The sequence below is a fragment of the Macrobrachium rosenbergii genome, chromosome 53, assembly GCF_040412425.1.
Source record: "Macrobrachium rosenbergii isolate ZJJX-2024 chromosome 53, ASM4041242v1, whole genome shotgun sequence".
In the NCBI taxonomy this organism is placed as follows: Eukaryota; Metazoa; Arthropoda; class Malacostraca; order Decapoda; family Palaemonidae; genus Macrobrachium; species Macrobrachium rosenbergii.
Window position 1 is genome coordinate 26,976,719 of NC_089793.1, and position 14,148 is coordinate 26,990,866.

The following is a 14,148-nucleotide window of genomic DNA, read 5'->3' on the forward strand; positions in this document are numbered from 1 at the left end:
GCAGTTACTAAGTTTTTCAGCAACTTTGGACAGGACAGGGAGAACAGAGATTGGCCTGTAATTATTGCAGTCTGCAGATGTGCCACTCTTTGGAACAGGCACTGTACTACTGAGATTGCACTCACCCTCAACTATATGTTGACATGAAAAACCTATAGAATCTACTAAACTTTGGGGGACAACACGCTAGAAACTTTTTTAAAAGACAAAGGGCAGAAACCATCAGGTTCTTCTCCATCACGAGTTTCAAGACTATCCAGAACTTTAACATCCCAAGAGCAAAATGCAAATTTTGTAAGAGGTTCAGGATGACAGTACAGTAAACCGCCCGTATTCGCGTTCTCATGGTTCGCAGACTCACGCACTCGCGGGTTTCTCTGTGGAACATATCTAGCCCTTATTCGCGGAAAATTCGCCCATTCGCGGTATTTTTCAGAGAAATATTCACTAATTACTGTACTTTCATATTTTCATGAATAAATGCACTTTTTGTGATAAAACTATTAAAATACTCAGGTATAAGCATTTTTACAGGGTTTTTCTTGGTTTAAGCTATCAAAATGGGCAGTTGTAAGTGTTTTAAGAGGGGTTTTAAGCATTCGCGGATTTGACCTATTCGCGGGGGTGTGGGGGACGCATTCCCCGTGAATACGGGGGGTTCACTGTATCAGGGAGAGGGACATCCTCACCAGATTGCTTAGCTTAAAGAGCTTGATGAAGTAGTTCAGCCCTTTACGTGGGGCCAGTTACCAATCAACCATCAACAGTTGGTAATGGTGGAATGGATGATAAGCATGACCCACAGATGAGGCCGAGTAAATTCCTGACGACGTACATTACAAGACCAAGTTCATGGCATGCACTTTATTCAAGTCTAGTCCAGTTATTTTGAAGAGTCTACATCTACACTGTGTACAAAACCAACAGTATTAGAACCATTATTGCTGATCACCAAGCTGCATTCAAGTTAGAAAAGGTTATTATGCCAAGGGTCTTAATAGGAAAAGAAGCCCTGTATGGAAAACGAAATTTGAATCAACAGTGCATAGTACCAGAAAGATGTAAGTGGCAGAAATGAGAATGCTGCGTTGGATGTGCGGAGTGACAAGAGACAGGATAAGGAATGACTTCATAAGAGGGACGGTGAAAGTTACAGAAATATCACAGAAACTGCAACAGAGACGATTACAATGGTTTGGACATGTTATGAGAAGAGAGGAGGATTCTGTATGTAAAAGAACCATGAATATGGAAGTGCCTGGAACAAGGAGGAGAGGTAGACCAAGAATGAGATGGAGAGACACAATTAACAGGGACATGCAGGAGAAGAACGTGAGTGAGGTAATGCTGCATGATCGCAGAAGATGGAGAAGACTAATAATAAACAGCGACCCCATATAAAGATGGGAAAAGCTGAAGATAAAGAAGAAGAAGAAGAAGTGCATAGTACCAGAAACACTACGAACCCCAAATTGTCAGAAACACTATGAACCCCAAACTGTATATGTCTACAGAAGACTTTTTTTTTTTCTTTACTTATGGCAAAACTCATCAGTGGCACTGCAATCTCTTTTCTACATCACCAAGGCAGCTGTTACAACTTCTTTACTGTCCCTCTGCTTTTGCCTCATCCCATAAATGCTCTGAAGGTAATGAATGTTCCACCTCTTCCAAAATCAACCATTCCACTATTGGCTCTTCTTTTAAAAGACTAAATTTTTATATTTGAAAAAGGAATAAGGAATAACCAAAGTAAGACTTCAAGCACTTTACTTAGAACTTCTGGAACATCTTCTTAGTTCCTGGGGCCTTAGTTACTTTCAAGACATTAAAACGAACAGTCTTGGCCAATGATCTGCATTCTCCTACTGTAACAATATCACCTGGTCTCACGTCCCTGAAAGTAAGAAACAGAATCTGTGAAACATCACTACATCAATTTTGATTATTTACAAATCAAAGAGTATTCTTGAGAATTCCTGGGAAAATCCCAAGTTAAAAATATTCAATGACATAAAAGGCAGTCTCTTGATTTAACCACAAAAAACAACCTGCACTTAAAGAAATCTTAAAAAGTTTTAAGGTGCTCTTAACAATTATTTGATTTACAAATGTTCAAATTAAAGTCCTAACTCCCACACAAGAAAATTGTTTTACATCCAACTTTGACTTGAAGGGAGGGAAAAAAAATCTAGCATGACAAAAGGACGGGACTGAACTCTGTTGACATTCACTGTACAGGGTATTTTCAAAGAACAAAATTACAAATCTAAGTAACCTGCAACCCTACACTATACTTTCAAAATAGTTACCGTACACCAAAAATAGTTCCCCCCCCTTAAATTCTGGTTTGTAAAAACAGAATTAATGAACGCGTAATTAAACTAGTGTACAGGGCTGACTAGTTCACAAGAATGCTAAATTAAAAATATTTACCTGAAACATGGAGACAAATGAACAGACATGTTTCTGTGTCTCTTCTCAAACCTGTGAAATAAATAAACATTCATTAGAATATATTCAGGAACTTTTTTGAGATATTCTGTTTACACTAATTACAAGTGCACCCCTTTAAAAAAACCACAAAGAACAAAAAAGGTAGAGAATTCCAATTATCAGCCAGATATTGTCAACCTTGGATATTTGGAGTTTCAAATTTTAACTGTGGTGAAATACACTGAACACGTAACGTCCTTTTATTGCTTGCTGTGAATTATTTCTCAAGATATAAAGCTGATTTTGGTGGAATTTTAAAGCCGATTGTTTGTACTTTTATTGCTGTACATTCAAACAAAGTTTAACGGAAAGGCTGGAGTTTACTTAAAACTTTTTAGAAGACATCATCAGAACCTCAAGGTTTTGGAACAGGATATCATCTGAAACCATCAGAATCTAAAAGGGTTAACTGTTTTCAGGATGTCCAAGGTACCGGCCCCGCAAATTTTCACTTACCTTTCATAACCATCTATTGATACAGATTTGTTCATGGTTTCTTTACCACCCCAAAAGGTAACAGCGCAAGTCATATCTAAGACCAGTAACAGATTACGGAACAATGTTCGGTGAATTTTAAACAAGTCTGACTGCTTGGAATCAAGTCTGAGTTATGACAGGAATTTACTTCAGGGACTACTTGATGATAGCATCGAGGAACAATTCAGTTGCAGTGATCACTGTTATCATCAAAGATGCCAATGACATACCATGTTATAAAGCTCTGAATCCTACTTGTAGTAAATTTAAGAGGTGGCTCCCAAAGTTTCAAAAGGTAGAGTAAATGCTACTGATATGGATGAAGGTGTTATTGGATAATTTCATTCTAGTACTGTAATAAGCAAATCAGAGCACCACCAATTTCACAATTGACCCAGTCTGGAAATGTGACACAATAAAAGCATGAAACATACTGTTACAATATAAAGGAATTTTGGATTCATATTCAAAAGAATTTATCCTAGTCATCGGAAGGATACACAAATACTGTTACAACAGTAACAGCTTAAAGCAGTTTTTATCACTTCGGCTATTAACCCTCTAACGCCGAGCCTCTATTTACAAAAGTGTGTCGTATGCCGGCAGCGTTCGGGAGTTAGCGCCGAAGCAGAAAAAAGTTTTTTTCAAAAATTCACAGCACGCTTAGTTTTTAAGATTAAGGTTCATTTTTGGCTCCTTTTTTTGTCACTGCCTGAAGTTTAGTATGCAACCATCAGAAATGAAAAAAAAATATCATTATCATATATAAATATTGAAATACATGACAGCGCAAAAAAAAAATTTATATACAATTGTATACAAATCGCGTTGTGAGCAAAACGGTTAAAGCTGTTATTTTTTTTTCTTTGAATTGTACACTAAATTGCAATGATTTTTGTATATAACAAATTGTAAAACGATCAAAGCAACACAGAGAAAATATCACAAAATGATGCATGAATTTGTAACGCGTGGACGTAAAAAACGTTTTTTCAAAAATTCACCATAAATCGAAATATTGTGCTAGAGACTTCCCGTTTGTTGCAAAATGAAGGTAATTGATTGAATAGTACTAGACTGTAAGTGTTTTAGCTTACAATTGCAGTTTTCGACCATTTCGGTCGAGTTAAAGTTGACCGAAAGTAGAATTTTTTCTATTTATCGTGATTTATATGAAAATATTTCAAAACTGATAAAAGCTACAACCATGAGTTATTTTTAGTTATATTCTACATGAAATTGCGCACATTTCCATATATAAAACTTTATGTAACGACTAAAATAAAACAGTGCAAACATTACGACAAAGTGATGAAAGAATTTCTGAGATGTTCGCAGTTACCACACGGACGTACGGAAAGTTTTTTTCAAAAATTCACCATAAATCGAAATATTGTGCTAGAGACTTCCAGTTTGTTGCAAAATGAAGGTACATGATTGAATATTACTAGAATGTACAAGTTTTAGCTTATAATTGCATTTTTTGACCATTTCGGTCAAGTTAAAGTTGACCGAAGGTTGAAATTTTGGCACTTACCGTGATTTACATGGACATATTTCAAAATTGATAAAAGCTACAACCATGAGTTATTTTCTGTTGTATTCTACATGAAATTGTGCACATTTCCATATATAAAACTTTATGTAATGACTAATATAAAACGGTGTAAACATTACGACAAAGTAACGAAAGAATTTCCGAGATGTTCGGCAGAGTTACCGCGCATGGACGTAAGGGAAAAGTTTATTCATAAATTCACCATAAATCGAAATATTGTGCTAGACTTCCAATTTGTTGCAAAATGAAGGTACATGACTGAATATTACTAGAATGTAAGAGTTTTAGCTTACAATTGAGTTTTTCGTTCGGTCAAGTTAAAGTTGACTGAAGGTTGAAATTTTGGCACTTATCGTGATTTACAAGGAAATATGTCAAAATTGATAAAAGCTACAACCACGAGTTATTTTCTGTTGTATTCTACATGAAATTGCACACATTTCCATATATAAAACTTTATGTAATGACTAATATAAACGGTGCAAACATTACGACAAAGTAACGAAAGAATTTTACTGCGCGTGGACGTAAGGGAAAAGTTTATTCAAAAATTCACCATAAATCGAAATATTGTGTTAGACTTCCAATTTGTTGCAAAATGAAGGTACATGACTGAATATTACTAGAATGTAAGAGTTTTAGCTTACAATTGCGTGTTTCGACCATTTCGGTCGAGTTAAAGTTGACTGAAGGTTGAAATTTTGGCACTTATCGTGATTTATATGGAATTATTTCAGAACTGATAGAACTACAACCACGAGTTATTTTCTGTTGTATTCTACAAGAAATTGCGCACATTTCCATATATAAAACTTGATGTAACGACTAATATAAACTGGTGCAAACATTACGACAAAATGACGAAAGAATTTCTGAAATTTTCGGCAGTTACCGCGTGGACGTAAGGGAAGAGTTTTTTCAAAAATTCACCATAAATCGAAATATTGTGCTAGAGACTTCCAATTTGTTGCAAAATGAAGGTAAATGACTGAATATTACTAGAATGTAAGAGTTTTAGCTTACAATTGCATTTTTTCGACCATTTCGGTCGAAGTCAAAATTGACCAAGGTTGAAATTTTTGGTAGTCGACGTGACGGTACGTCCACTCGGCACCCAACAGACAATTTTAGTCGACGTGACGACACGTCCAGTCGGCGTTTAAGGGTTAAGAAAGAAATTCACTCCAAGTAACTTAACTAAAGTCTTCAGAGTATTGCAAAATGACTAAATATGCTCTGTAAGATTTCAAGCGCCAACAAATACAGGGCAGAAAGTCATTACCTATTGTACTTCTTCACGTAGTGCAAGTAGTCTCTACGGATGGTTATTGTTCTGTGCATCTTCATCTTCTGAACTACTCCAGTGAGGATGCGTCCACGAATTGATACATTTCCAGTGAAGGGACATTTCTTGTCAATGTAAGTTCCCTCACTAGCCTGAAATAAGAAACTACATAACCACTCCGTCTTTGACCACGAATTTCAACTCTTACACACATGAAGTACACACTACCTCACCATTTTTTGTTACAAAACATCATACTGGATAGCAATCAAAATTTACAATATTTAGAAAATAATCTATAATCAACTTAATATCAACTGATATCCATTAATTTCTCATTTTTACTTATATTTCATTGCATGATATTGATCATTTTCATGGTAAAAAAATTACCAAATTTCCATGCAATTTTCAATAGTTCATGTATTCAACCTTGATTAGCAAGTAATTTAAAGATTTAGCATCTACGGATAACCAAGATTTTAAACAAAAACAAAAGGCTGTTTTATAATTGTCACATACGACATTGCCCCTTGCAGCAATATGACAATGACAGCAAGTACTCTAGAAAGGAAGCTGTAGCCGAGTACCTTAAATACCCACAGCTGGCAGGTAATTTGTAACTCTGGGCTTGTTCTATCCAAGTCATCTTATTTACAAGTCCCCAAGACCTGATCAATTGCCACTAACCCACTTCAAACATCATTATCAATTGCTATGAATGAGAAGGGAGGGATCAATGTGTGGCTGGTTTACCTACCAAATAATTAAGACCAGTCTCAGATTAAAAATCAGTGATCTATAAATGAATGTAAATGCACTGATGGACAATCTACATTAAATAGGAAAGTTCTGGTGTATTTTAGTGCCAAATTACTAGTTCAATAACTAATTCAGGTATTAACCTAAAAAAAGTTCAAAAATTACTCTCTAATCTTGTCTTAAAATTCAATTTTCATTATCATTTCTAACAGCTATTCTGAAGGGAGGTTTTCACTTATTTATTTTTTTGTAGTATTTACTAACTTTACAAAGACTGAATGAAAGTTTATTTGTCCACTCTACATTCCTCAATGAACAGCTGACTATAAGGTTTATTCTCAAAAACCTCTTTAAGCAAAAACAAAATTTTTCTCCTATACAGTATAATTGGATGCAAGGTCAAGAAAAAACAAGTATGAAAGTGATGCTTACATACTTATAACCTACAAGAACTACGTAAATATTATCTTAATTAGACTTAGATGTATAGCCTAAAAATATTTAATTCACTGTCACATTAAAACCATGCTGAAACATCTGGCTTGCTTCAATATCCAGATCATAAAATGAACATTTTAAAAGGAGTTTTTAACAGTACCATTAACACAACCAAACCAGAAATGCAATCTAGATTGAATAGTGATAAGAGAGGGATATATCTATTTTAAAAGGACTGCACACAAGCTAGCTTCAAATTTCAATTACTATAGCTAGCCAAACTTTTATGATTAAAAATGTTAACCCAAAACCAAGTTTCTACAATTTTTGGCATGCCTTCTAAAGATCTGACAAATAAGAAAAACACATTTGGTTAAAAGATAGCCATAAAGTCTTTCTGCTTTCACATAAGACAACACCAACGTAATTCTATGAGACTTTCCTATTTTACTCAGGATGAAAAGTTACAGACTGTAACTAAAGACCAAAAACATCTCGTCTGAAAAAATATTCATCTATTTTACTCCAGATGACCTGCAACAAGAGTGCCCAACATCTCTTATCTAAAGAGCAATTCTGATTTGAAATACAAAATGTTATTGATGGCAAGAGAAAATATAAAGAACTAATAAATACCTGAAAATCTAGTTTAATTATGCACCCTACTCCTGAAATTCTCATACAGTATATTCACTAAGATGAAAATTTTTAAAGGTGAAATAACCAGAAAATTAAAGTTTTGCATCCATCAAAATAATGCCCTACGAGGATATCTATAGACTTCAACACAATTTCAATAAGTTTAACAATTAACATGTTGTAATTATAAAAACCTGAAATTTCAGAATACCTCACGGGGAGTCTTGAAGCCCAAGCCAACATTGCGCACATAACGCTTTGCCTTGCTGCCTTTCTCCTTTGTAGCCTTGGAGTTAAGGAAGACTGTGGGCTGCTTCTGGAATGCCTTCTCGGTCTGGAACAATCATGCAAGACGTCTTTAAAGGTTACACACAACATGCAGGTTAATTGGGATGGGGGGAACAAGCCTAATCACACTGAAAACTTAGTCGTCTTTGCACAAAATAAAACACACTGAATGGTTCCTCTAACATTTACACTGGGCAACACACTCAAAACCTATGTACTGTAATGGCTGGTAGAACACCGACCAGCCATAGCAATCGGAGTGGCAGCACCAACTGAAGAGAACCTGGAGTTGACACAAGTTAATGAAGGTTGTTAAGATGAAGCACAACCACACACAACAGAGCTAATAGGCCTATAAGTGCATGCCTACTAGTTAGGAGCCACCTGCCATGGGTGCTGCTTTCAGCACGAGACCCCTTACCTCATGTGGGGTCTTGAATCCAAGTCCCACTTTACGAGTATACCTCAAACCTCGAGGCCGTTTTCCAAGAACCTTCTTGCGGTTCATGAAAATACATGGCTGCTTCCGATAGGCTCGTTCAGTCTGCAATCGGCTACTGAGGTTAACACTTATATCTACAACATTTTCTTTTCTATGGGACAGAAGTCCTACTTATGCCTACAAATGGCTGACATTTCCATTTAAACTACACATAATTTACAGAAATATGTCTGGGTAATCAATGATTGTTCATAATAAAATCAACTGGCTATAATAATAATGTATGTTAACTAAAGATATGTATGGTTCACTATAATTTAAATGGAACTGATCACTTACTGACTCCTTTTCAGTAATATAAATTTATTCTAAATGTAAACACTATTTTATTCTTAAATATATTCTAAAAGTATCCTTTTCATAATATAAATTTATTCTAAATTTAAATACTATTTTACTCTAAAAGTAAAGTGTTTACTTCTTTAAAACTGCATATTTTTATTACCTAACTCAATCTACTGCTGAAACCATAAATTACTAACCCTTCAAGAATATTCACCTTACAATGGTGGGCTTAACAGTACAGAGCCAACATTTACCTGCTGAAATGTTATGTTACAGTCTTAGGTTTGCTTTCACAACAAAAACAAACCTAATGGGATGAACATATTGATCTAGTCCATTAGCGAAGCCCATGCAACTAATCATCACATGAGTACTAGAATGGACAACTATAGATTTGAAGCTGGATTACAACCAAAATGCCAATAGTTGATCGTAATGTTTTACGAAATATAATCGACCTTGTTTCAGGCAGTAATGTAATTTGCAATTCAAAGGAATGAAATGCTTCACATTCTCTGCTGATCAATCTTGCATTTTACTAATAATATTGTTCACTTACATCAAGGGACATATTTCAGGTAAGAGCTTTTGGGCTAAATATGAAACAACCAGTTACAGCAATAATGTAGTTAAATATGAAACAACCAGTTACAGCAATAATGTCTATCATTACAACTTTCTTACATGCTGGCTACTCTATATCTATTAACTTCTAAACCATTCTTTGATTTTTCCCACCCATGAAGTTCTTCAGTTGAAATTAAAACAAATAATGCTCAACTCTTCTAGTGTCAGTCAAATTCTTAGATTTGCTTTTACATCTAAAACAAATCCAATGGGATGAATATATTGATCTGGTCCATAAGCGAAACCCATGTAACTTTTAATCAAAAGGGTATTAGAATGGACACATACAAATTCCAAAACAAATAAATACAACTATCACATCTAGTTAGCATACTACTATGCATATGAGGATTGTACTGCAGTAAAACAAAATATATGAAGCTGTCCAATTGTGCTCCACAGATTTAGAACATTTTACCTCTACAAAATGGTTACATTGTATGGCAAACATACCTGCATGGCAAATAATTTTAGGCTAGCTAACTGTCCATCCTCCAAAGACAAAAGCATTCCTTGACATGCACTACCTCTATGTGCCAGAAATGTAGCAATAATGAGTCATGTTGTCAAATACATTAGAGCTTTGTAGTTTTGACCCTACAGTACTCTAGGCCCTTTTTCCATCCAAAGACAATGTTTTCTGAGGAAGTTAAACATTCCTTCCACCAACTGGCAACATTACAGATTCACAAATTGAAACTAAACCTTCTGAAGACATAAGGGGCTAAACTTTTCAACAACACCCTAACTATAAAATTTTCATAACCCAGTCTTCCTTACTAACTTAGCTCTACATTATACCCACAAAAGCAAGCACAACCAACACATGTATTCTTTTACATTCAATGCACTACAAATGACAGACCAAGAGATTCATAGCAGACATGGCTGAATTTCCACTATAACTGCTTTACTGACTAAAGAAAAATGATGAAAACTAAAATTACTACAGTAAAAATAAAATCAGAATTCATTTAATACATACTGTACTATTAGCTCCTACCATTTTTAGCTTAAAATAATCAAACTGCCTTGAGATTTTTAACACTTACTTGTAAAACAGGATAATCAATACAATATATAACAAAAATTTGGCCTGTTTATTTTGTTAATGGAATGTGAATTACACTTAATTTATGGCATAGGGGACAAATGCAATCTGTGCACTGATGGCAAACATGATGGTAGTTTCCATGATAAAACTTTCAAAATACTGTACAAAATACAAGTAACAAGCAGAAAAAGGCTGGTTATGTTTAACAATCACACAATATGATCTACCTAGCTTACAAAGGTGTCTGATATTTTCTTAGATTTGCTTTATCATATTTCAAAACAAATCCAATGGGATAAACAAATTGATCTAGTCCATAAGCGAAACCCAAGTAACACCAATCACATGGGTATTAGAGTGGACATATACAATTCCAAGACCAGCTATTAATACCACTATATTTCACTGACCAGTTTTAGAGCCTGCAATTGAAATTCAGTATAGCCTAATCATTTCACATGGAGAAATAATCCTTGCATCATCTATTACTCACTAATCCTAGAAAAGTAATTCTTCATTTGCCTAGGCTAATACCACCAAGTTTTTGGTCCTAATTTAGGAATCACTACAAGTTGTACTGGCTACAGATTTTTGCGGCCACAAATTCAAAGACAGTAATGCAGCTATATATTTCCTGGGCCATAAAATTAAAAAATAGCAATGCATAGCAAAAGCAAAACACTGACTCACCACCATTCTTTTAAGATTTTCAGGGCTTTTCTGCTGGTCAGGGCTACTGTAGGCCACGCAGGTATCTCAAAAGGGAACACAACCTATACTGACTTACCACTACCTAACCTAAACTTGGACACCACAAACAAATCTGGCCTGGAGGGGTTTGCCTCATCTGAACACTCCCCCAAATAATTAATGACCCCCTACTCAGCATTCTAATTTTAAACCAACTAGGCCTACTGCATTATGGACTTAAAAATATTATTTTCCTATGTTTAACCATGTTTTTAAGGATTCTGATATACGTGTCCCTAACAAATGACCAATCCAACAATACCTAAACTTTACCTGGCCTAGGGTTGAGAGGTCTTTAGGGTGCCGTAGAGCAATTTACTTAACCTAACCTTGGATGCCTCACCCCAAGTAGGCCTAAATTTGTGACCATCTACCCCAAAATCATTCAAGGCATACATTAAAACATAGGAATAGAATATTTTAAGCCAAAAATTAGTATATCTAAGTAGTAGCTCCGCAGCGGCGCTTTACTTCTGACTTTACTTTTTCTAAAGTTTTTTGGTTGCTAATTATGGATTTACCTTCAATTTTTATCGCACAAATGTATATAATTAGCCCTGACGGTTCATATACCATCCGGCAAGGCCGACAACAAACAAAAGCACAACCAGTATCAGAAGCCCTAAACGTGTAGAAAAAACCAGTTTCCAAGGTAAAAACAGTTGTCGGCCAAATGAAATGTCCCTGCGCCGTGTTTAGTACTGGCCCCACGGGGTACCCATATGTTAACAAGTTATTGCACTTGCCAGACAGGATATGAACCATTCCTAACAGACGTACCCCTACTCTGTCTTGTGAAGATTGCATACGGAAACCCCTTGTTGGATAGACTTCAGGGGTTAATTACAGGATAATTACATTTGTGCGACAAAAATTTAAAATAAATCCATAATTAGCAACCAAAACACTGTAGAAAAAGTCAAGTTAGAAGGAAACCGCCGCCGCGGAGCTACTGCTTAAATCTGCCGATAACAGCAAGAAAACAGCTGAAAAAAAATTGTTTGTCATGTGGAATAGAGGAGTTCAGACCGGAAAGAACTTTTATCCATGATATTTTAAGCCAAAAATTGTATACCAGTTCAAAGTAAAATAATACCATTTAGCATAGGCTAGCAAGCGCACTGCCTAGCCTAAGGGTATACATTTTATACACTAGCTGCGATTGACGTAGGCCTAAGCCTAGTAGACTGGGGTAAGGTCCCTTTACTTTTATAGGAGAATAACGGAGAACAGCCTTGACTGGCCGAGCGCATGTCTGGGTGAGATTTAAATATGGCATACCGTTAAATTTAGCCTAGCCTAAGTTATAAACGCTTCACGAGACCCGCCGTCAGTCTAGAACATCAAGCCGTGTGTTTTTTGGGATAATCAAAACCCACGGATTAGCTACAATCTACATCTAAATATCCTTGCGTGATTCTCAAAATTTGCTACAGCCTACATCTAAATATCCTTGAGTGATTCTCAATGACGACATAAAACCGAACAAAATCGGTAGACAAGGAATTAAATAAGATGGGCTCCCGTAGTGGTAAGAGCCGAATGCACGTGTTTGTCCATCCACATTCTCTAGACCATAATAACTCATTCAATACTTCGTCCTCTGAAATATTTCAATATATAACAACTTCCTTGGCTTATTCTTACCCTAATTTATCATGTGGGATGGTTACACTGATATCAACACAAGAATACTGACGTAAAATACCACATTTACCTGCTCCATAGTGATGTTTACACTACCATGTAGTCACGAAAGAGAGATGAAACGAAAGAAAGAACAAAATTGCTTCACTGCGGCGACTGGTGTAAAATAGTCCCTTTACCTATATTGCGCATGCGCAGTATTCTTAATTTTGTGTTTATTTTTATTAATTTTAGGATTAAATTGCTTATTATTTTAAATTATTAATTTATTTATGTTATTTTATGGAGAATGTTTGGTCGTATGTCCTATTGTAGGTATTACTTAGGATTAATTAAAACCAAAGGAACTTTCCTAACAGTTTGCGTGGCTTGCCTTCACCACTGACTATGGAATGCAAATAAAGACAAAACAATTGATTTGCCGCTGTTTTTATACAGAAAGTGGTGTTGGTCATTACTTTTATTGTTAAAATGTGCGTCCTGTTTTGAATGAACAATTTAAATTATTGCTTCAGTATTCCAAACCTACATGCGTCAGTTTTAAACTAATACACTGACACGCTACTTTTAAAATATACGCAGAGGATATTGTTCTATTCAATAATGCTTATTCTAGTAATGGAAATAATGTAATTTGTATCAAGAAAGTATTTAGTGTGTCTCATAACCAGAAATAATTAGGGCATGATGCAAAATTCAAAAGTATGATGGTCTCAGGTCTAGGAAACTGGATCCTACCCTGATCTTGTCATTGATAACGTTTCTTTTCTACGTGCAACTCATTTACCCTTCTATGTAGCATTTTTAATGTAAACTAACTGTTGAGGAACACGTCCTTCCTACATCTCTCCAGCTGCAAAAAAAATTAAAAACGGTATTTGAGATAAATTCAGCGTCTCTTTTAAAGTTTATTAAAATTCTTAGCACGGCAAAGGGAAGTTGAGAGTCAATATATAGCACACGTTTAGATAAATATTAAAAATCAAGACGACACTTCTGTCACTTAACTGATATACATTTTTTTGTTCGCCTACTTTTTAATTACCAAGTTTTTTTGCGTTTATTTGTTTCTCAAGTTAAAACGAATCTGTACATAATTTTAATTTCATATTTCTTTGTGTAATTTTGCAACTATTTCTCTTAACAGTCTGAGAACAATTCGAGAGAGATTCCAAACATTATTGAAATAAACATATTGTGTTCCATACTTATGCACCTCGCATTCATTTATACACACGCATGTGGGAACATGCAGAATCATACATCAAACTCCATACGAGTTATCAAATCCACAAAATGATTTCACTCAAAATATGAGGAAGTTTTCCATTCCTCCCTGA

General features: G+C 35.2%; 1 protein-coding gene across 2 annotated transcripts; it reads right to left on the reverse strand.

Annotated features, from left to right (window-relative positions):
* Positions 1–1,753: 1,753 nt before the first annotated feature.
* RpS11 (ribosomal protein S11) lies at positions 1,754–13,016 on the reverse strand. Of its 2 annotated transcripts, none has more exons than XM_067096930.1 (5): positions 12,879–13,016; positions 7,867–7,989; positions 5,814–5,968; positions 2,437–2,487; positions 1,754–1,897 (listed from the first exon to the last, which is right to left on the reverse strand). In XM_067096930.1, the coding sequence occupies exons 1-5, from the start codon at positions 12,885–12,887 to the stop codon at positions 1,774–1,776; spliced, it is 462 nt and encodes a 153-aa protein (XP_066953031.1). In that variant the 5' UTR covers positions 12,888–13,016; the 3' UTR covers positions 1,754–1,773. The 2 variants fall into 2 exon arrangements, with proteins under 2 accessions (XP_066953031.1, XP_066953032.1); XM_067096931.1 differs by lacking the exon at positions 7,867–7,989 and adding an exon at positions 8,365–8,487 and having other exon boundaries at positions 12,879–12,972.
* Between the last annotated feature and the right edge of the window lie 1,132 nt (positions 13,017–14,148).